The sequence below is a fragment of the Argopecten irradians genome, chromosome 9, assembly GCF_041381155.1.
Source record: "Argopecten irradians isolate NY chromosome 9, Ai_NY, whole genome shotgun sequence".
NCBI classification, from domain to species: domain Eukaryota; kingdom Metazoa; phylum Mollusca; class Bivalvia; order Pectinida; family Pectinidae; genus Argopecten; species Argopecten irradians.
Window position 1 is genome coordinate 42,517,478 of NC_091142.1, and position 26,103 is coordinate 42,543,580.

The 26,103-nt window shown below is 36.0% G+C and overlaps 1 protein-coding gene and 1 pseudogene across 1 annotated transcript; one reads left to right on the plus strand and one right to left on the minus strand.

The window, feature by feature from the left end:
• Positions 1-141: 141 nt before the first annotated feature.
• LOC138332379 (equilibrative nucleobase transporter 1-like) lies at positions 142-21,706 on the plus strand. Its single transcript, XM_069280460.1, has 11 exons — positions 142-358; positions 3,120-3,746; positions 6,250-6,296; positions 7,014-7,090; positions 8,630-8,722; positions 11,398-11,662; positions 12,374-12,565; positions 13,540-13,641; positions 14,336-14,525; positions 20,665-20,785; positions 21,548-21,706. The coding sequence occupies exons 2-11, from the start codon at positions 3,304-3,306 to the stop codon at positions 21,629-21,631; spliced, it is 1,614 nt and encodes a 537-aa protein (XP_069136561.1). The 5' UTR covers positions 142-358; positions 3,120-3,303; the 3' UTR covers positions 21,632-21,706.
• LOC138331067 (uncharacterized) lies at positions 19,033-20,287 on the minus strand (annotated as a pseudogene).
• Positions 21,707-26,103: the final 4,397 nt, after the last annotated feature.

Genomic DNA, 26,103 nt, shown 5'->3' on the forward strand with positions numbered 1-26,103 from the left:
ATTAAAAAAATCAAATTTTTCTATTGTAAAAAATTGGTTGAATATCACATGCCTAGATAGGTATAAATGTTTTTTTTAAAGTGTGTCTCGTTATCTCCGTAGTCGACTATTACAATACGCAGGTGTGCCGACTCGTATGTGTTTACCTGGCGTTATAGTTTGGCTGGCGTTCAATAGGTGACTATACTGCTAATGGCTACCACTATAACTGTAAGACGATACCTTGCAGCGGATATATCACATTCTAATGTTCATATTCTTTCTGAAGGTTACCCTGACATGTGAAGATCATCTCAACAGTTTGTATGCAATTGCATCACTTGATGTTACCGACGAAAGGATATGCACATTTTTCAAGGTAGAGCAAACCCAAAGATTGGGTTAACAACACTTTTCTCCATATTTTCAATGTAGCGTCTTTCCAGTGATGTTTTTTTTTAATAATTTTATGCTTAATCATCATTTACTTTTTATATGTTCTGCTTCAATACACCAGATTGTAATAGCTTGGTATTTCTGGCTCAATGTGTGCTTTAATGTACTCCAAACCCTTGAATTGCATTTAAATATTTAGTCTTCTTTTGTATCAATTTGGCGCTGTTAAATCTAGATCGATGTTTTGCTTCACTGATCATATTAAAAAGTAACTATCCCCAACAAATGTAGCATACTATCTACAAAGTGTGGTAGTGTTAAAATCTACCTGGGATTTATTCAAATGTCTTGCCATGCACCCAGCACTGAGTGTCAAGTGTATTTATAGCTAAATGCACACCCCAAATGTAGGTTTAAACACACAGCACAGTTCACCTTGAAAGACTTCCAATGGTTTGTCGTCAGTACTAATTATATTATGCAAGACGTCCCACGTGAACAGACGGTAAGTTAAGTTGTATGAGCTTAATTGTATGGCGTAATGTAAATATTGTGAGCTGTACATTAACGGCATTATACCGACAAGTCTTTCCTTGTTTAAATGCATTATGCATTATCAGGTGGGGAACAGTTGTGACGTTGAGAATCTGTTATGATTGTATGATAAGTAGAGATGCATACAACCACCACTATTTACTGAATATTTCAATATAACTGGAATGTATATTGTTTGTCAACAGCTGATATATAACATATGTCCAGCTTTACTTGTTGTTATAATGTCGTTTGATATCAGACCTGTGTAGACGTTTGTTTCACTCTCTGTTATCTGGTTACATCTCAGACCTTCACAAACGCTCGTAATTCATTGTTAACACCTCCAGGCCTATATCATATAAGTGTTCCACATAATGTATGACATTAGCTACATGCTACATGTGTAAATTTTCTTTTATAATAAGTGACGGGGCAGTATTCAATGAAACCTAATTTAGCTACCTCCCCTGTGTAAAACCCCATGCTTAATATGACCACCTTCCTAACGACAAAAATAGCACATTTCAACCCGTGTATAAAGACCACCTGACTATAGAGACCGTTTTCCTCAGTCGATTGTGTGTTCTTTATAGACAGGTCTGATTGTGAGTGTGGTAGGGATGAACAAAATGTCTACTAGACCTGTAAGATAAGAGAACATTTCTTCATCAAATGAAGAGGTTCGATGTAACACTATATTCCTTACTGTCATTGGACTTAACAAAGTCAATAATCGGTGAGCAGATAACTCAATATTTATTTTCCAGCGGTAAAGGGTTCGAACCCAGGTCTGGTGGCTACATTTTTATCTGTCATGTTACACAATTACTTGCCGACACCTGTTTGAAGTAAAAAAAAAAAAATGAAAAGAAATTTTGCATTAAATTTAGTTAAAGTCTGTATAACAATTATATTATAATAATGGTATTGCTGATATCCTAGGGGTTTATTGCTCCTGTATACTTAAAACATAGAGAGGTAAAGTAAACTTTAAAAGTTAACGTGTCCCTATCTGTCGCCCACATACTCGAAGATCTCAACCCGCTACCATCAGTGTTACGTGAGTGATGTGTTCTTTGTGGAGCACTTAAATAACTGTTTGTCGAGATAGTCCGTTGACCGTTATAACGGCTATACAACTTACGTTAAAGCTAGGTCTCCCATTTGCCTAGGGACAATACCAGCTGTCTCTAGCCGGTATAATGTGCACGTGGTCTAGATGATTTAGAGCTATCATCAATTTTTAATAGTTTCAGGTAAAATCCCGTCTAGTCATGCATTGTATCATGGATAGCGTGTTCTGTGGTAGGAGGTGCACTTGAACTGTATCGTTCACGGTCGGCTGCTCAGAGCCTTTTGTCTGTTAGAATTTTCAGTTTTTGTTATTACGTTTGTAATATAATATGACAGCTAATGAACAACACCTAAATAATTCAACATCCAGATATTTAAAAATGTTTTACAGATGTATATAATGCGTTAATTGTGATTTTGATTGAATGCAATACGATTTCCTTGTACTTATTATATATGTACAATGTACTTCAACAATGTTTTCAGTTACAGTGTGGGTTGTAAATAATAATAATAATATCTGACATACTTTACATTCATTTTCATAGCTATTTTAACCTTTTGTGTCTTTACCCTAGTAATTACTTTCTTTTCGTTATGTTTTGAACAACTAATAGTAGAACCGACAAACGGCACCAAGAAAAACCAACAAATGGCCGAGAACCTTCCCGAGTAGTAAAACAATTGTTATATTGAACTACTATAGTGTTATGAACGACACACACTATACGGGATATCACGAACACCTCGCTAGAATGATAAGGGAAAATGTATACAGTTATCTGATTCCTAGTTACGTCGTAGAGTGCACGCCATGTAATTACACTCGAATTAAACTGTACGGACATGGCGATGATCTCGTTAAACTATGTGTTCTGACTTTGAATATAAGGTCTTCATTAAATTTAAAAATAAATTGTTGTATGCCATTCCTGAGATTGTCTTTTTTATTTTTTCACTTCATCCCCCACGTACAGGTATACTTTATGCTAACTTATACAAATAATGATGTAATGTTCACGTCCATTCGTGCATTATGCATGTTCTGTTATGCTGAGCGTATCACATTCTTATGTCCCTGGTTATTTTATATGGCTCGTAATATACATATAAATTAAATATATTTGTTTCAGTCATGTGATAGCATACGGGTATGATGGTATCATTCACCAGAAGGACAAGCACGGCATCAGGACATCCTCAGTATTTAAATAAGGAATAGTGCACATTCACCAGAAGGCAAAGACGGCGTCAGAAAGTCCTCAGTATCTCCTAAGTCAGGATTAATGCACATTGAACACATTCCTCTGAGTAAAAATGTCTTTCATAGTATTAAACTCCAGTTTTCGGAAAGGCTTCGCAATCGGGTGGGCTCTGTTGGAGATATTACTGTTTGCTGGACTATTCTTTGGCTGGGGTACTCTCGTGTTCATGTTGAAGGAGGAAGGCGTGTATGGCAATCTCTGTGAATCGAGTACGCCGGGAGAACTGGACGACAAGTCAAGGACGATATATACTCAAAAAGACAATGAAACTTTATATAGAACTTCTGCCGGCTATGACGTTTATAGTGTAAATGTAACCAACTATAATATAACACTCTCCGTCAAAGACTCTGGGAAAGCAATCGGATGCACAGCTCAGGATAAGAAGTTCAACCTCGGTTTTACAATTGTTAGCGGGCTATGGCCATTTTTCTATGGGATACTGGGGCAACTCGGCCACAAGTTCGGTACCCGCTTCCTGAGGCTCTGCAGCATGTAAGTGTTTTTCACTCCTATTAACGCCCAAGATCAGCAGTTATGTAAAATTTTTATGACATCTAGCTGTATACATATATTAACGACTTTGGTTTGCTAAATCTGTGTTAATATGCAGAATGAAAGCAATCTGCTTTCCGTGTTTTTACAGATATCACGCAATTATGTGCGCTATTTACAGACGTAAATCCATCTGTTTAATTTTGGTTTCTGAAAATGACGATCACTTTTGCCGAGACAGCAACCTGTTAACACCATGACGTCCCCAGGGGTTGTGTTACATGGATAGGCATGCCATACATGAGTGTATCTCGTGGGATAATCCAGTATTACATCTGTAGGTAAAAACCTGGACGTAACCCTAATCGTTACAGTCGACCTAAATGTACCTATCTTACCTACATATACAGCGAAAAGATCATCTGATATACCGTTTGTGCGACTTCTCCTCGCAGTAGAGCAGATTTTATTACATTATGTGAATGTCAAAATATTCTAGTTGTTTCATTGCCATGCCAGCCTCATCTTATGTCATCAATGTCGATATCATCTTCTATTATTTTAAAATAGACCGACTGGTATCATAAGCCTTAATTGTATCATTATAATGTTTGAAGGTAATAAATGTTCCTCTGTATCATCAATTATTGATTTTGCCGTTAACTATTACAAATTATAGTTCACTTTCTAAGCCTTTTTATATATCCTCTGTTATCTGTCGCACAAATCTAAATCGAAATTTTATTAAAAGCTTTTAAAAGTTATAACTATCTTGTTTATATAGGTGATTGATAGAAGTTTGATCCTAAATGACCGACGTGTCATTAAACCCAGTCAAGTAATCAAACAGTACGTGCCTCTATGACAACAACATTGTCAGGGAGATGAAACGCTCTGCTTCATTTCCAAATATTTTTTATTGAATCCAAAGATTCAATTTTGGATCGGGCAGCAGGCAAAACCCATATATGCCCTATCCACACGATAACATGCATGCATTGTATATAGTAACATATTTTAAAAGCACATCTTTAAAAGCATATTTGCACTGGACTGATCTATAAGATAGCATTTAATCATTTTTAGAATTAATACAAATCGTACATATTACTGAAAACATTCATAGATATTTATTTATATATATAATAGAAGAAATTGTCAATAGCAATGAATAACATGCATATCTTCCTGTTGTATTAAACTTTAATTAATAACGGTATTAATTGACCAGTATTCGCTCCATCAAAAGGTCCAGATTTTACTTTAACATGATTATAACTTCTCTCAATTCACCCTCACTCCGGACATTCGTTGTAACCGGGCAACACTAAAAACGCTCTGTGAACAAACACTCTTGTCTAAAGCAATAACTAGCATTAAATAAAACCCAATGAATCATTTATATCGTGATTACTGTGTAATAATGTACCTTGTTTTACTGTCATGGTTTGATTTGTCATTACGTAAATAAGAAGAACTTTTTGTAAACTGATAAGCTGTTGACAACTTTGTATGGCAATAGTAAGCAAGAATAATAACTGTACAATGCACGTGTTTCAGCAGTAGCTTTATTTAAGTGTTTTGTTTTTCGACCGTCAATGAATATACAACACTAAAATCTGAATAGGGTGGTTTTATTTTCTAGTGTTGAATCACCGAATTGTGCTAATTCATATCCTCGTTGATACATCCTAATTTGTCACATTTCTACTAAATTTAAACTGCTTGAAGTCCATTTACAGTACGCAATACGGAAACAATCGTACTTGAATATGTAATTATAAGATAAGTTCATTTACAGTACTCTATAAGGAAACGATCGTACTTGAATATGTAATTGTAAGATAAGTTCATTTACAGTACTCTATAAGGAAACGATCGTACTTGAATATGTAATTATAAGATATAAGTTCATTTACAGTACTCTATAAGGAAACGATCGTACTTGATTTTGTAATTGTAAGATAAGTTCATGTACAGTACTCTATAAGGAAACGATCGTACTTAATTATGTAATTGTAAGATAAGTTCATTTACAGTACTCTATAAGGACACGATTGTACTTCATTTTGTAATTGTAAGATAAGTTCATTTACAGTCCTCTATAAGGAAACGATCGTACTTGATTTTGTAATAATAAGATAAGTTCATTCACAGTACTTTATAAGGAAACAATGGTACTTGATTATGTAATTGCAATATAAATTCATTTACAGTACTCTATAAGGAAATGATCGTACTTGAATATGTAATTATAAGATAAGTTCATTTACAGTACTCTATAAGGAAATGATCGTACTTGAATATGTAATTGTAAGATAAGTTACTGTTACTGTACTCTATAAGGAAATGATCGTACTTGAATATGTAATTATAAGATAAGTTCATTTACAGTACTCTACAAGGAAACGATCGTACTTGATTATGTAATTGTAATATAAGTTCATTTACAGTACTCTATAAGGAAATGATCGTACTTGATTGTGTAATTATTATTTTGCAGAACGTTTTTCATATGTGGCTCCTTACTAATTGCCTTTACAACACCAGGTAAGTGTAATATCATCCACTGTTAGTGAACTATCATACAGTGTAAGTGTACTATCATACACTGTTAGTGAACTATCATACAGTGTAAGTGTACTATCATACACTGTAAGTGTACTATCATACACTGTTGATATATTTATAGAATATCTTCATAACAGACGTAATATCAACGGCATGGTCATGGTAGTGTAGTGTACGGATTACTTCAAATCATAAATACGCGGCAAGGAAATATTTCACCTGTGTACACAAAGTAGATTGTCGAATTTTCTTGGTAGTGTGTCCCTTTATTAATAAGATAAAATAAACACTTTAACTTGAATTAACAATAGAAAATACAAGGACACCAAGTTACTTGTTGATTTTTCTATTGTTAATTCTATCTCATGTGACAGAGTTTGTTTCATGTGTGTCTTGATGAAGGGCAGGCTGCTTTGAAAACTCGACAATCTATGTTTCTACACGGGTTGAATTACTTCCTTGACCAGAAACGTCAGTTTGCTAACACTACAAAATACAAAGAAAGGTTTTGACCGGGAAAATATAGCTTTTACGAATATATATTACCATGCGTACATTCAACGAGTGAAAAAGCATATTTTCTTGTAATATTCTGTAAAATTATTACTTTATTGAAAAACAAAATCGTACCACTAAGTAAGAAATTGCGTATTAAAATTTCGCCGCCTAACAGTTTATCATAACCTTGTTTACCAGAGGTTCCCTGGCTGGCCTTTGTTGGCCTGTTCCTGTATGGTTTAAATGGCTGTAGTTTGCTATTCTCAAGTTTCCAGGTATGTATACATAAACACCAATCATTTATTCAAGTCAAATTTTGATACCACTATTTATTGAACATTTCAACGTATATTCAACTTGAATTCATAACATGATGACTAATGCATTTAACGGCCAAGTTTGAAGACGAGAAATTCAGTTTTTATTGAACTATCAATGTTAATATGGATACACACCATGGAACCCTATCCATCATTGTAACTCATAAACTGAAAATAGTAATGAAATATTTGTAGAAATGACATATATTCATATTTGAAATCATAACGGTACTCGCAGTGATGATTTTAATAGTTTTTTTATATGCTGCGGTAGAGCGCAACGCTGCTTTGGTCTACAGAATTTATTCACTTTACAACATGAACAGTGTATCACGTTCAAGGCAAATTAACTAATAGATTCGAAATGGCATAACCCACATAGACAAAAACACCTTACAGCTAATTCCTCCATCTAGAACTGCTTCGTAAAACTATACAATTTAACACTTAAATATTGGCGATTGTAGAACTAAATGCATATATAGAAAAAAAAACACGTTGTTAGTTTAGCATTAGAACTTTCATCATGTTCTTCAGATACTTAACAACATTAGATGACGTCATGACAGTATATATAGTCATTGTGCATTGTGACGTCATATTAAGGGAGGTAATTATACATATAACAATTGATTTATACAATTACAACAAATGATTAAGTTTCGGTTTCAGAGTTCTAATAAATTGTTTTTCTAGTTCTTTTCTTTGGATGATATTATTATTTAACATTTTATAGAACGGAAAACCTTTTCTTTCCGCAAATGTCCAAATGTTCACTTAAATTTATTTTCCTGTACTCCGGTACATTAATATGTTGTTTTGTAGAACATGCGACTACATTACAGAAGGTTCATCTTTCAAAGTCCACTCCAGAACATTCGTCGTGAATGCAAATATGTGTTGTGATTCGAAAGACCTTATTTATGTAATAACATGCCCCGGATGTAAGGAATTTTACATTGGAGAGACCAGTAATACACTGAGGGCCCGTGTCCGTGTACACAAACAACATATTAATGTACCGGAGTACAGGAAAATAAATTTAAGTGAATACTTGGACATTTGCGGAAAGAAAAGGTTTACTATATTTCCGTTCTATAAAATGTTAAATAATAATATCATCCAAAGAAAAAAAACAAGAAAAACAATTCATAAGAACTCTGAAACAGAAACTGAATCGTTTGTTGTAATTGTATAAATCAATTGTTATATGTATAATTACCTCCCTTAATATGACGTCACAATACACAATGACTATACTGTCATGACGTCATCTAATGTTAAGCATATGAAGAACATGATAAAAGCGCTAATGCTAAACTAACAACGTGTTTCAATTTTTTATTTCTATATGTTTACCGGACACTGAGAATTTAATGTTATTCAATATGTATATTTATTGGCACATCAAAATCTGATAATCAAATGACGAAAATGTCCGTTATTATCGCCCCCTCCCCATTGTTAATGTGCTGAGATTTTGTACTCTAACAGCTGTCCTACCTGTTTGAGAATGGGCGGTCCTTGGTGAGCAGTCTGATGACGGGATCGTTTGATTCGTCAATTGCTACACAACTCTATATCAAGGTAATGACCTTACTAGTCTACCCCATATCATGGTAAATATGATATAAGTTTGTTATAATTCACGTTCGAAAGTCAGAAGACTTTGTTATACAACGCTATTGTTTATCTCCATTTTTGTGATGTGTTTATCCATCATTATGCCGTTATATTTACTGACAGTATTAATCTCGAAATCTTTTGAAGTTACTATATTTAATGATATATGTTACACAGCAAGTTAAAACGTTTTGTAAGAAGTTTTGATGACTAGCTTAATGTGTACATCGACCCATTCATCAGAAAAGGTGTGACGAGATCTAGTAAATTCGGACATATTTCGGCCCATTACAATGATATAGGTTATATTAGTAATTGATCCTCGAATTTCCTTTCGAAGAGAACTTGTACATTTTGTGTATTTATGCTGCCTTGTCATTTGTCTGATGAAGGTGACATTGTACACATCGTACTTGTCATTTGTCTGATGAAGGTGACATTGTGCACATCGTACTTGTCATTTGTCTGATGAAGGTGACAGTGTTCACATTGTACTAGTCATTTGTCTGATGAAGGTGACAGTGTACACATCGTACTAGTCATTTGTCTGATGTAGGTGACAGTGTTCACATTGTACTAGTCATCTGTCAGATGAAGGTGACAGTATTCACATTGTACTTGTCATTTGTCTGATGAAGGTGACAGTGTTCACATCGCACTTGTCATTTGTCTGATAAGGTGACAGTGTACACATCGTACTTGTCATTTGTCTGATAAGGTGACAGTGTACACATTGTACTAGTCATCTGTCAGATGAAGGTGACAGTGTTCACATTGTACTAGTCATTTGTCTGATGAAGGTGACAGTGTACACATCGTACTAGTCATTCTGTCTGATGAAGGTGACAGTGTACACATTGTACTAGTCATCTGTCTGATGAAGGTGACAGTGTTCACATCGTACTAGTCATTTGTCTGATGAAGGTGACAGTGTACACATCGTACTAGTCATCTGTCTGTCAGATGAAGGTGACAGTGTTCACATTGTACTAGTCATTTGTCAGATGAAGGTGACAGTGTTCACATTGTACTAGTCATTTGTCTGATGAAGGTGACAGTGTACACATCGTACTTGTCATTTGTCTGATGAATGTGACAGTGTACACATCGTACTAGTCATTTGTCTGATAAGGTGACAGTGTACACATCGTACTTGTCATTTGTCTGATAAGGTGACAGTGTACACATTGTACTAGTCATCTGTCAGATGAAGGTGACAGTGTTCACATTGTACTAGTCATTTGTCTGATGAAGGTGACAGTGTACACATCGTACTAGTCATCTGTCTCAGTGCCACATCGTACTAGTCATTTGTCTGATGAAGGTGACAGTGTACACATCGTACTAGTCATTTGTCTGATGAAGGTGACAGTGTACACATTGTACTAGTCATTTGTCAGATGAAGGTGACAGTGTTCACATTGTACTAGTCATTTGTCTGATGAAGGTGACAGTGTACACATCGTATTAGTCATTGAAATGTCACACGTAAAATTTTCTCTGGTTTTGTAACAGTAGCATTACATAAATAATACTTTTTAACTTACAAAATGTTACTGTTACCAACCATATATTACACACAATCAACCGTACTTTACACACAACCAACCATACATTACACACAACCAACCATACATTACCCACAACCAACCATACATTACACACAACCAACCATACATTACACACAACCAACCATACATTACACACAACCAACCATACATTACACACAACCAACCATACATTACACACAACCAACCATACATTACACACAACCAACCATAACTTACCACAACAACCATACATTACACACAACCAACCATACATTACACACAACCAACCATACATTACACACAACCAACCATACATTACACACAACCAACCATACATTACACACACCAACCATACATTACACACAACCAACCATACATTACACACAACCAACCATACATACATTACACACAACCAACCATACATTACACACAACCAACCATACATTACACACAACCAACCATACATTACACACAACCAACCATACATTACACACAACCAACCATACATTACACACAACCAACCATACATTACACACAACCAACCATACATTACACACAACCAACCATACATTACACACAACCAACCATACATTACACACAACCAACCATACATTACACACAACCAACCATACATTACACACAACCAACCATACATTACACACAACCAACCATACATTACACACAACCAACCATACATTACACACAACCAACCATACATTACACACAACCAACCATACATTACACACAACCAACCATACATTACACACAACCAACCATACATTACACACAACCAACCATACTTAACAAAATGTTACACAACCAACCATACATTACACACAACCAACCATACATTACACACAACCAACCATACATTACACACAACCAACCATACATTACACACAACCAACCATACATTACCCACAACCAACCATACATTACACACAACCAACCATACACTACACACAACCAACCATACATTACACACAACCAACCATACACTACACACAACCAACCATACATTACACACAACCAACCATACATTATATACAATGATGTAACCCATATGTATATTTGTATTTGTATTGCCAGGTTGCCTATGACAATGGTATACCGAGACAGTATTGCTACATTTTCATAGCTTGTCTACATGTCGTGGCCCTCATAAGTACATTCCTGTGGCTGCCCAAGACTTACATAGATTTTCCGGAGCAACACGACGAAACAATTATTGTCTCTTCTGACGACGAGGATGACAAAATAGAAGATAAAAAGGATTCCGAGAGGATGACCCCTCTCCAAGATGTAAATGCTTTACATGAGCTAAATAACCACAACATAGAAAAGATAGACGCAGGTATAAAACGTCCGTCTCCATCACATATTCCAGATAACTATACCATCTGCTTTCGGTCTGTACCTGTATGTAAACACAACTACATTTAATAGTAAATACATTCGGAAAATATTATTTTAAGCTGCTATGTTCATAAATTACGTTTGATAAAAATATTATATATCTTTTTTGTTTTCTACTCTTTTTAATTCGCTATCTTGTATACGCATAGTGTTAATGTCTATATACCTATATAGACAATGAATGATGTTTAACCCTCTGTCATTGAGAATAACATTGTTTAAAATTGAAAATGTAGGTACCAGATGATGAACACATCGGCTGTTTAGAAAGGAAAATGCTACATGTGTTGAATTAAGAATATATGAAATACTGTACGTTTTTTTAAACAGAGATTTGCAATTTAAAAGGTTTATTTTTAAATCGCGTCCAAAATACTATACGAAATTATGTAAATAATACGTATAAGTCTTTACATATTAAGAAATATACTCTACTGCTACAAAGCAAAGCTTCCTTGTATGGTCCTGAAGATGTGTTATTAATATTGTCTCAAAGCCTTTATATGTCTAAGTGAGTGACTGAACTGTCAAGGTTTTGAGTTATCTGAACATATCCTCTAGTAAGGAAACCCTTTGAAACATTTGACATATGAACATGGACCAATGCCTTTTTTACAGTAACTAAATGAATAGCATTCCTTTTAAACAGATGATGTCTCTAAGCCCCTGAATGCATCACCGGTGACGACAGAGGAAGAGGATATAGGTCTGATGGGCTACATCCGCTCACCTCTCTTCCTCCTCCACGTGTTCTGGTACAGTATCCTCCAGCTACGCTTCTTCTACTTCGTCGGTACACTAAATCCCTGGCTTGAGCGAATCAGTCAAACGGAGGAAGAAGGCACGTGACCATGTATCCAAATATATATTTCTATATTGTATAAAATCAATAAAACATAATGTAATCTGTATAAACTACAAAGATTTCTATAATTTAGTACCTTCACTTAAAATATATATGTAAGTAATTGCTTTGAATTTAATCGTGACATTCCAATTTTTTTGTATATTTTTTTACTATGAAATCAGTACGCCGTTATATAAACCAGTCACAAACGACATCTCTAACAGCGACTTCATTTTTATGTCGGATAAGAAAAATTTCTCTCATATTTTAAATGATGGTGCTTAACTTCACTTGTATAGTGCTTTCAGTGAGCCCTGCAGGTAGGGCGTTAGAATTGTACCTGTGGCCCCTATTGCATGATCGTAAAAGGCGACTAAATTTGGGATTTTATCTTTTCTCTTCTTTCTAACTGACTTTATCCTTCCTAATGCCTCCATTGGCACCGCCTCACTTTTGGCCTCGAGTTGGGCGTTCGCCCCTATGAGGAAGGCTCTGGGTTCTGTCCCCTGGCCGAGACACACCAAAGTCTATAAAGTGGTAGTTTCTCTGCTCCTGCTTAGCGCTCAGCATACATGGAGTGGGACGACTGGTTCCCCCGTTGTCAGTATAATGTGACCGGGTGGGGTGTGTTGCTTGGTGTCTTCGGCGGCATGCTTCAGTGATATAGCACTATAAAAAGGGCAATAGTTCCACTATACAAGAAGACATAACATGAATTTACCGCAGTCTCCCAAAACACGCACCTCGCACAACATACACGCAACACACCGCATACATGGGAGGCCGTCCTTACATGATCATAGCTGTTAATAGGACGTTAATTAATCAAACAAACAAACAAACAAAGAGTCGGTATACTGACATCAGTTTGTTATTCTGTTTTCAGTGAGTCGGTATACTGATATCAGTATATCATTCTGTTTTCAGTGAGCCAGTATACTGATATCAGTATGTTATTCTGTTTTCAGTGAGCCAGTATACTGATATTAGTATGTTCTTTATGCTTGGGGGCATTGTAACTTCAATCACTGCTGGAACATTCTTCGAAATGCAGAAGAGGCGATACAAAGGTACGAAAATAAATAATAGTTAAAGTGATACAACTTCATTAAAACATCTACACAATCAGATTTATAAGAGTTATTCCCCTTCCCATTTGGTTCGCTTCGTCTGTGACTAGGGCCATACGTATCAGAACACCATGGTTGACGGAGTGAGACGAAGGGAAGTAACTCTAATGGATCATAATGACCTCCTCATTAAACTCGAGATCTGATTACATTGTTCCTTCCTCTCCGCACGTTATATGTCATTTTATATTTATAGTACATTTTGTATATCAACATTCCAAGTTATTACTATATAGTGATTATAACAATCAAGTGAGTTTTACTCTTTAGCATACCAATACTTACTTACGTACCTATACAACAATGTATTAATTTCATAAAAAATGAATCAAAGGATATTAATAGAAGACTAATTTTAAGAAGAAAATGAGAAAAAAAAGTGAAAATGAGGAGAAATAACATCCTATTCATTCACGAATTTATACAAAACAAATATCAGATTTCCGCCAAATATTCCATTTTATACTCGTTTTTAATATTAAGTTAGTTCATTACAACTTTTTTCTATAATCATTTGTTTACAAATTACTTATACATATTTACCTTATATTTTGTAATTAACATTTGCAAAAAAAACCCTGATATTTCGTTTATACGATGATATGGCTTTGTTATACATCACTGATTTTACCAGACAGTAAACATCCCTTCAGACGTCGGACTGGTCCCGTGGTCATCCCTCTAATGGTGGGGACAGCCCTAGGGGTGCTGTTGTCGGTGATGCAGATGATCCCCGCCCAGGGAGCGATATATGCTTCCTTTATATCCGTGACTGCCTTCAGGTCTTTCCTATACGCCATTGGAAACGGATACCTCAGTGAAATGTACGCATCACATGAACACCACCTGATATTTCATCTGTATTCATTGTTGGTCTTCGGGCGTAAATAGAATTGTTGATCTGTAGTAACATTTGCAAATCATCCGTGGACTAAACATATATCAAAGAACTGGATTTACTTCCATAACGTGTTTTTGAACAAACACTTTAGATAATGAACTGTCCTCGCTAAATGAAAAAAAACCAGGCAGGACCATATCCTTTAGTTGTTGTCATGTATTGTTTGGGGCCTGGATAATTTCCGATTATGCTCAATTCTGTGTCAATGCGTTACGACTGACGTCATTCACTAAAGACATTGGATATTATTTTTAGAACACATACGATTGTGGTAATAATTCCCTTGAATATGCGTTAAAATCAGGTGTTATCATACACAGAATATTGTTTGTTGATTTTAAAGTTCCCCAGGCTTATGTTATCATAAAATACATTTAAGTTTCCCATAATTGTCACGTGATTTTTCTCAAAACTATCAATGACCAGCAAGTACTTCATGATATATGGCTTATGTTCAACTGTATCACAAATGGCAGACATACTTAAAAACTACTAAAAACTCTAAATAAATTGTGATTTTAGTAAATTATGCCGATTTTAATTAGATACTGAAAATTATCATATTGTTTCTTCTACATCTATCCGATGTATTATTTCAAGACCCTTATTCCATACAAACAACACAAACTCATTGCTGGGATACGGCCACAGATTTTTTGAACCAGACAGCAGCAGCATGTGCCAACAAGCATATATATTTATATATACCTGAAACCCTACAAGAGACTGATATCTCCAGCCGAATGCCCACTAGCATAGTGTCCAGCAAACAGCAAACTGCTGAATGCTCACCTGCATGGTTACCCGACAAACAGCACCAAGCTGAATGCCCACCAGCATAATGAGCAACAAACAGCAACACTATAGGGCTGTTCCCTGGGAAACCAGGCGAACACAACTCTTGTGTAAGCACACCATGCTGGTGTGCTCCAAGCAGTTGCCTATGAAACACTGTGATGGCTCCCATAGCCAACACCCAAACTTGGATCTATCATCCATCTCTTGCAGAGTTACCTCCCCTTATCACTTTTCCTCCTGAGTTATGTCCCTTGGGAAACCAAGCAGACCTACCCTGGATACCCGTACCACTTAAAAATGAAAGGGGAATTTGCTTATTGACACACATGCTGCCGCCAACTTGCCAGAATTCCGCCAAACAGAAAGCAAAGCTTACTGCCCCAATCTGGCAACAACCAATGCCCTACGCCCTTTAATTTTAGCAGCTAAAAAGCTATAGCATTTGTTTTCACGAATGTCTCAAGCGCTGATTGAAAATCAGTTATAAATTATATCATTACCAATATCAGACAAATGAGTACCATCCTTACGAAACAGGCCTGGACAATCAAAAGATATTTCTGTATGGTGTATGATTTTCCCCCCAAAGGCTCTCACTACTTTTCTACCTTTCCTATTTATCCGTGCCCGCTTTCTCTCAACTGCTCTCAAATTCCCAGCCCCAAACCAAAACAACCTACACAAAACATCTGACCAGACCAGGACAGTCTTCGGGCATAGCTGGTGGAGCAATTGGATATCATTTGCAATTGCCTCTTGTAACTCAGCACATGAGCGGTCAACTAAATCATTGGAGCCCAAATGTAATATCATCATAGAAGGGGGACCTGCCTGACTCACTGACAACATCTGACGGACCTTAGGGATTAAATCCCGCCAATGCATACCCCGAATACCTGTCCATGTAATGTCTACTATAATATTCTCAAGACGAAGGTTGTTGTTCAGTCTCTGTATTGCCCTCTTCTCTGCCCAATAAACTAATGAAGACCCAATGATCCACACATCTGTAATGAACTTACAATATTAGCATCTGTCCTACTCTAATTAATTACAGCATATACACAAAAAAACGAACAAACGCTACTGGTAAATTAAAGTATGTCCTTAAATAAGCAGTAATAAACAGCTAACGGCATAACAATGTTGGAGCACTAATACGTATGTATCTCTGAAAACATGCCGACTTCCAGCAGCCCAGCACTTTTATCTGTTCATCCGGAGTTCCCTGCAACGAAGCCGCAGACGCTGCCCCTATGCGAAAACTGTGAGTTTTAAAATTGGCAGCTGGGACATTAGCGAACTGCAATGTTTTCTTAAAAACTGCTGAAAATTGGTAACGCGACAATGACCTTCCACTAGCATGGCAAAGAAATTCACGAGTTAGAGATTTAGGACGTATCCTAAGGAATGCTGATGTTGCCTTAACCGGGCACAATGATAAATCTGGACAAGCACTGATAACCAAAATATGACCCTTACCTGTCTGATCTGTTTTTGAGTGGGTTAGTTTTAATGTCACCTCCTGATCATTTAAAGACACATCTGATAGTCCCACTGCATGATCTGAATTAGCAGTACTAGTAAGTTCACCAACCCTCATAAAACCAAAAAAGGCTAACAGGAAGGCCACACGAAATAAACTTGTTTCATATGTTGAAGTGCAAACAAACGGTAATGCACCTACAATCTTCCTTAAGATATCTAAGGTAATTGGAGCTCGCACATCAGGAGATGCCTTTGTACGCCTATAACCTTCCATAACTTTCTGTACTAAAAAAATTGTTTTGCAGGATCCCCCCACCCTTAATTTTGTGGTGGTAACTTATACCTGACAAGAAGTTTGTGTAGTGCTAGGGGATGCTCCACTGATAGATAAATAAGCCACATATTGTAGCAAATGATTGATAGGCACAGGCCACATCTCAGATAGCCTGTATAACTCTCGGAATTTTTCAAAAGATGACAGGCCTGTACTGTATGCCTGCTTTTGTATTATTGGACAAACTACCATGAATTAAAGTCTCAATTTCTAATTGAAGATTTCCCATAGATGGTTTGGCACCACATGTGGCTCCCGTTCTGCGCCTGGAGCTAACTGGAAGAATCTGTCCCACTGCAAACGTGAAATTGAATCAGCAACAGTGTTATCAGCATCAGGGATATGTGAAACATTTACACAATATGTTAAATTTTAAACATCTCAAAACAAATGACCGGACTAGTTTCATAACCAGATCTGACTTAGATGTTAGAGAATTAATGATGCTTACAACTCCTGTATTGTCTGACCTAAACAATATCTTTTTATTAGTTAGTAATTCCCCCCAAACAACTATGGCCACTAAAATTGGGAAAAATTCAAGTAGTGTAATACTTCTGGTTAAGCCCTGATCATGCCATTTGACTGGCCATACTCCAAAAACACCACTTACCATTAAAAAAGGCCCCAAACCCCATTCCTGGGCCCCGGCGCTGTCAGTGTACAAACACAAATCCTGAGAACTCTCCCATTCCTTGTTTAGAAACACTGAAACTCCATTAAAAACCCTTAAAGAAATATAACCATGCCTCAATATCTTGCTTGACTTCCCCAGTAACCCGAAATGCGATGATGGGGCTGAGTTAAACCCTTAATTGAATTAATTAGACGTCGACAAAAAGTCCGCCCAGGTCTTACAGCCCTACAAGCAAAATGTAATGCCCCAATCAACGACTGCATTTCCCTTAAAGTTACTTTCTGCTTTGAGAACACATTTTCTAGCTTCTCACAAATCTCAACTACTTTAGCTGCAGGGATTTTAATTGTAAGATTTACAGTATCAATTTCTAAACCTAGGAAACATAACACAGTGCAAGGGCCTAATGTCTTTTCCTCAGCAATAGGGACTCCCAGGTTTTCACAAGAAGCTAAGAAACATTCCAATAAATCCTTACATTGGGTGGAACCAGCTTTACCTCCAAAAAGGAAATCATCAAGATAATGTAATACAGATCGTTTTCCTGATTTATTTTGAACTATCCATTCTAAAGCACTTGAAAATTTCTCAAATAAGCTGCATGATAATGAACATCCCATCGGTAAGCATTTATCAAAATAATAATAACCCTGAAGCTTAAATCCCAATAAATCAAAGTCTTGTGGAGATATTGGCAGTAACCTAAAAGCTGATTTGATATCGGATTTTGCTAATAAAGCCCCTTGACCTAAATTTTGGACCAATTCAATCGCCGCATCAAATTTGGTGATATACTGAACAGAACACAAATCCGAATCGATACCAGAATTAAACTGAATTTATCTTTAGGATGTGACAAACAAGTGGTGGATTAAACGAAAAACTCCCCCGGTGTACTTCTTTGGAATCAGACCCAAAGGAGAAAGTCTCAAATTAGGTAAAGGTCTTTCCTTAAATGGACCGGCAACCCTTCCAAGATCCACCTCTTTTTGAACTTTTTAAGGGCCATATTGACATTCTGTCTGACTGAACCTAATAATTTTAAACAATCAGTATCCTCCCTAATACCTTGATAATGCAAAGGAAATCCCTCTGAAAATACCATCAAACAAGCTCCTGTGTGATTTGATGGTTTGGGTAATCAAGCAATTTCCTGTTTTAATTTTTCACTATTTATTGGGGTTTTTTCCCAGACTGGACACTGCCATGGGGGTTTTTTCCTTGACTGGAACTTGCAGCTGAGAGGGCCGAAAAGACTTAAGGCACTGCAATGCACTATGGTCAGCAGCACAAATACTGCAAACATGAGTGTACCTGCAGTTACTATACGTGCATTTACCCCTATTGAAGCCAAAGCAAGGTGATGGCTTGGAATGTTTCCCACCCCACTCCTTGTTACCTCCCTTGACCACATTGTTCTTCCCCATTCCAATGGCTTGAGGGGTCATTACCCGGAGCCAAAGGTTTGAATTAATTTGGTTCCATGCTAAACCAGGAGATAGACTAAGACGAGCCCTAAATTGCTCATCATACACTCGCCAACCCCCTGGCACACCCTGACAAGCTGCCCCACGTATTGTTTTTACATACTGCAAAAGTTCCTGTACCTTAGCGGGGAATCTTTCCAAATAAATGGACATATAAATGTGGAAAGCATCTGTCCATTTCTCCACATTTGGTATTTTTTTTCTTTACAAGTAGGGGGGCGGGTCTCTATCATCCCACTGGATCCGACAACCATCGGCGCACTAGTGCAAAAGTCATTCAATTCTGAGTAGCCCTTTAAAAGAAGGGCCAAATTTATATACTCGTGACCCCAGATTTTTTGTTTTATAGCCCGGGGCACATGGTCACCGATGGAGTCGGACTCCAGGGGGATAATTTCGATCTCGGGGGTAGTGCTATTATTGTAACCATTATCATGTACATTTAATAACATCTGCGGTTCGGGCTCTATGCCCATACCTGTGATCCCATCCTCCACTTGTACCTCCTCTAGCTCTACTACTGGTACCCTCTGGCAGCTGACCACGTGGAGTCTCCCTCCGGGTCTCGCCAGCGACGGTCTCCGTCCTTTTTGGGAGGGGAACTGCTCGCCTTCCCCCTTTTCTTTTCTCTGGGGGCGGAGACAAAGCCACCCCGGGACCTCGCCGCTTCCTCATTCCAAGACCTCTTGGCATACTTAAGAAGTCCGATCAGTACAAATTAAAATTCTCTGCAAGCATGTGCCTCTTATTTGCTAATCTGTCGATGACCGGATGTTAACTTAGCATGCTGGGATAACGTTCTATACAATGCTTTCCTATGCAAAGCGAGATAACTCTAAATTATTAACTACTGTCAAAGGGGGGTAACTCCTGTGACCTTACGTATGACACATACTAAACTTCCATAATGGCTTCAATAACTTTGATTACCGTACACGTCGGTAATCCGATGTAGAATTTCAAATATTCTGCTTTAAGAAGAAAACAAAGGCCAATGTCAACCAAAAGTTTGCACAATTTCAAAAAGGACAAAAAGCACATATGTCATTATAATCTTTTCTGAGATTCGGGTGTCTCAAAAAACGTCAATTTACTACCAAGCTCAGCTTTTATTGTTATATGGACGGAGTCCGATGGTGTAATGTGTCGGTGACTTGTTTGTTCTGGACACTAGCTATGATCATACACGAAGGATATGATACAATGATAGGTAAGACAAGTAAAAATACGACACAGAAGCGTATCAATCTGTCAATTACACCGTTCATGTATCTGTTTACTAATGTAATCCACTCTTTGTTTCTCTTGACTTTACCAGGTTTCCTAGCAAGTATTTGAACTCCTTATCCGGTATACTAATGGTCCTCACGGCGATCGCCAGCTTTTTACAGTACCTCTTTTTCTACTGGACAGAATCTTATACAGGGGCTTATTTACACGTAAGTAGGTCACGGCGCGATCGCCAGCTTTTTACAGTACCTCTTCTTCTATTGGACAGAATCCTATACAGGGGCTTATTTACACGTAAGTAGGTCACGGCGATCGCCAGCTTTTTACAGCACCTCTTATTCTATTGGACAGAATCCTATACAGGGGCTTATTTACACGTACATTGTAAATAGGTCACGGTTAAATCAATGGTGCATCAATATATAAGCCCCGCAATCAGAGCATACTTTATTCCGGTCTTATTTAGATTAGATTTGTAATTCCACTCCACTACGATGCTCTACTTGTATTTGAGCGCATTGTAGTGGAGCGGAATATCACAAGTTGAATAGTAGCATATCGTAGAACATCATATTAGAGTGGGATTAACAGTTTATTTTAATTATATTGAGTTTATTGTGAAATAGGTCAATGTGATAACAAAAGTCAATCAAATCCTCACAAATGTGGAATTTATCAACGAAATAAAAACAGAAATACGCATTCATCAATAATGATAAAATTATGAAAAGTAACTAAAATACAATAATGACTTAACATATTAGAGTTATCTCCCTCTATATGTTTTATGTTGAATTTGATATAGTAAAAAAAGTGTATCTAGTACAATATCACAGTAAAGCAGCGGCGCAAAAGTTGATATATCTGTGTCAAGTAGTGACTTGACTGAAAAGACACTTGGTTATCTGTGAGAGTTTCTTTCTCCAGCGTGTTCGATATTTGTTTCACATGGTATGACTTTTAATTTCCAGGTGGATATTATCTTGGTGTGTTTGGTTTTGACGTCATTGGTCCATCCGATATACCAGTGGTTTCAATGTCGGCATCTCGACTAGTATCCTTCTTACATTATATACACCATGTCATTGTAATCAGTGCCGGACCATGTAATAAAAAATCTATAATTATAATCCTCGTGATGTGTTTTATGTATCTCAGGGGAATGGATGTTATTGAGACAGACAGGAGAATGACTTAAAGGAATTTAAGATCTTGTCACAAGGTGGTGTAATTATTCTGTATTTGCATATTACATAGCTGTCTGCCCTTAGCGGATAGGTATTGATTTTTAAGTAATGTGTCGGCGAGCGTAACGTCATACTTTTCTGGGGAAAATATGTGAATTTCGCTCATAAAATAATGACGTCACCATGGATACCTACCTGCTTGGGAAGTGATTCTGTAATAAGCAAAGATAGAATAGATTTATGCAGAAAACGTCAGTTGACTATCTAAGTGTAGTAGATGGTTAAATAACTCAAGCCATCCTATTGGTAGATTGAATTTTCCATTTATTCAAATACAACGAACGTAGAGACTCTACAAAATGTTAAAATACAAACAATAAATACTTTGACAAACGTTGCAGATAGTATCACAGTTAATTTCAAAATTTACAGCGTATTGCTTATATTTATATTAATACATAACGATATGGCGTTATACATGACTACAAAGGTTAGTACATTCTAACCAACTAAACTTACACACAATATACAAAAAGGAGATGTGTCCAAAAAAATAGTCGGACGCTTACATTTTAACATTAAAACATAATAGCAAATATTACTAGCTTATAAAAATACAGATATATACCTATGTGAGACACAAAGTCGCTTGTGGCTTTCGTAGTGTGATTTCAGGTTCCTTACGGATAAGTACAATGTATCTGTAAATACTATTGATAAATCTATACCCTTGATGTAGCGTACGATATTATCAAAAGATAATTTACTTTAATCAAACATCGAAATACTTAAAGTCAGAACGATCGTCTATTTTAATACAAAATACACATTTATCAACTTCTATATTAGAAAATACCAATTACATTACATAGCTTGATAAACGTTCAATAAACTCATTAAGATATTAAAAGAAAGTATTCAATTTACATTACATGATTGTCATTGATGCGCTGTAAAATAGGTGCATGTACATGTATAAACGACTAGTGGACAATCGTAGGAAAGGGCGATCTGGCGCCAAAACCGAAAAACCAATAAAAAAACCCATTACATTTGGACATTACGCCATAAATTAACACCGACCAATAAATAATATCTAGATTTTCTACATTGATATGCATATGACGGAAGATACCGGAACTTCACGAATACGATACGATAAGATACGAAAGTAATTTAACAATACTAATAAGTACTGGACAAATACAAGACTACGTTTAATACAAAGTAAATTAATCCTGCCACACAAACTTTAGTGAAAGGAACTACTTCTTTTTTTATCCTTTTGTTCTATAGTTTGCCTGTTACAAAAGCTATTTCACCATTTCACAGAAACAATGATATACATAATTTACAGCAGTAGTTTATGCTGCATTTTCTTTCAAATATTTTCGTTGTTCTGTCTATATAAGATTTGCATTTTTAACGTGTTCATATTTCCTGTGTGTTCGTGATTGTACTTATAATGCATTGAGCTGATTAAACATTGTATAAAACAAACAGAAAACAAAATTGTCCAAACGGTTGGAATTACTTCGTTGTCCCGTAATAGTTATATATATATTATGTTCGTCAGTTAAGGATGTGCACCTCTGAGAAATCAAAATTATCTTGTATTAAACTTTTTTTCTCATATAGATTTTTGGGAATAGGAGTTCATACCATACAAGAAAATGGAAGAAAAACATATGTCGGTGTGCTTGTTTTTGAGCTATTGTCACTCAAAGATACCAAGTTGACAAAATCTTAGATTTTTTGGGATTTTTGCCGTTTTGACCATATACACAAGAGTTTAAAGCCATAATTTCCTAATGAGATGTTTGATATGTATGGAAGTTTGAAGAATTTATTTACCTGTTGTCTTCTTTAAAAATATACAAGTTTTGATTTATAAGACTCATATTTTTTCTCAGAATAACAACATATGCTACCCCTACCCCATAATTTTGAGCTACAAAATACACCATTTTCAGCCATTTTTGCCAAATTCAACCCTTTATAGAAACAGTTGTGGTATTAAACTTTTGTTAATATTTTGCATATCAATAGGGAATGGGTTGTTCTTTCTAAATTAGGCAGAAAAATGGGGGGTCAGTGTGCTTACTTTTTTGCCCCATTTGAATATGTGTTATTTTTCAGTATTTTAGAGTAAAAAACAAAAGTGCTCAAATTACCATTAAATGTAAAAATAAAGTGACAAAAGCATATCACTTCACGCAATAATGCTCAATATTTTAATAACCACGAACCTAGTAAAGATTAACAGCAAAAAATAGCTCGATACAGCTAAAAATGCTGGTGCAGTGATGATTCAAGTAAAAACAATTTCAGTAAAAAATGGTTAAACTATGGCTCTACTCAAAGAGGAAAAAGACACAATTTCAAAATGGTCGCCAAATGGGCCATTTCTTGAAATCCCTGTATAAAAAAATCTACTAAAAATAGAAATGTAATTTTTTGACAAAATTTGCATCTGGCAACTTGCTACAAATATTGATAAAATATATTTGAAAATCTCATAACTTCTTTGATCTTTGTCGAAACGAGACTTCAACGGGAATGAAATCTCAGAAGAATACATCCGTAAATCATTAACATTAAAAGAAACATTCTTATAACTAGCAACATATAGTACATGGTTTTCACATCTCTCGATGTAATCATATAACTTACAGGATGTAGGAAACCATGTATCAGGCTTGGGAAATACATATTTGTTCTGTAAAAATCGTTTTATTACGAGCACACTTTTAACGAATACTGGAGATTACATTATCATACCAGGACAGACCTTATAACTACATAGTCCAGGTCAAGACATTGTGTTTGGTATATAGTTTTAAACGCCTTCAATCGGCATATCTTCAATTGTGGATCTACAAATATTTATTATGTTTTGGAAACAAACATATAAAAACATTACTCCATTTAATCCAAACATTGTTAATAGTCTGTTTGTAGTCTGTTATATATACGTAATACAGACTTAAACAAGTGATAGCTGTGTATACCTAATATCACTTCTGTAATTCAACATTACTAAGATGATGAAAAGCAAAGGACGGATGTAGATTATATCACGCAGATATGGCCTTATAGAGACGTTCCAATTGATACCAATGTACATATTCAGTGTTATGATATCATATGAACATAACTGGAAAACTATTTCGTAAGGAAAAAAAAGTTAAACGTAGGAGTTTTAGTGCAATTGCACAAATCTGCAGGTTTTGTCCCAAATACAGTGGTCGAACATTTTTTTCTCCAAATTAGTTTTCGTTTCATGCTTCCGAGTACATAATATGTTATTTGTGATGATTGAAAGGCCTTCGTATACGACATATTTCCATGATGGTATTTACAACCGCCATTTTCAGAACAAGTTCAAAAAAGGACTCGATGTGTATGATTTTGTTAAGTCAAACCTGCTATAGACACTAGTAAAAATAATGGCATGGCTATTTGGTGACAGAAATATGTACTGAACTCTGTGGACTTGCAAAGAAATGTACAATTTTTGCATTTTTTGCCAAAATTAACAAGCACCACAACAATATACGAGTCAGCAGTAATACATATGATTAGACCAAATGCATGTACACGTTTTATCAATATGTTTGCCAATCAGTTATGTTCAGGGGCATCTAAGAAGAGATCTATAGTCATACAAAATATCATAAGGTTGAACTAGGCTAAAATATTCAGTGAGGTACATTAAGCATCGATGTTTCTTTTTTTATATATATATATAATTTCATAGGGATATAAACATGAAGAACCTTTGTTTGCAAACTGTGATTCCACGTAGCGGGCTCTCATAAACAACATTTATTCCAAAGCCTGATAATATTTTCTTTTGAAAAATAGTGACATCAATGCCTACAATTACTTTTTAGACACGTTGATAAAATAAAATATCTCTACTGTAGCGTCACGATACTGACGGGTTTTCGTCTGAAGGATTTGGTACGAATCAAAACAACTATTTTGTAAGAAAATGGTTAAACATAAGAAAATGTTGACGTCTACTTTGATCCAAGCTCAGTTCGCCCACACGAGTTCGCCCACACGAGTACTATGTTATCAATAGCAATAGTTCTTCATTTCATATGTTGTCTAGAATACTAATATCGTAGCCACTAAGATGGGATTTTGACAGACAATAACGCCATAATACATATTAAAGCCATTCGTATCGAGTAACCCCAAAGCGTGCCTGAAGTATGGCGAGGAAAACTACCTTTGTCATTTCCTTTGATGAATCTTATTCATAGCCACGCGACTTGTCCATGTGTTCTTTGTCGTTCCGGTCCATTTCTTCTTCACCTGTATTTACATTT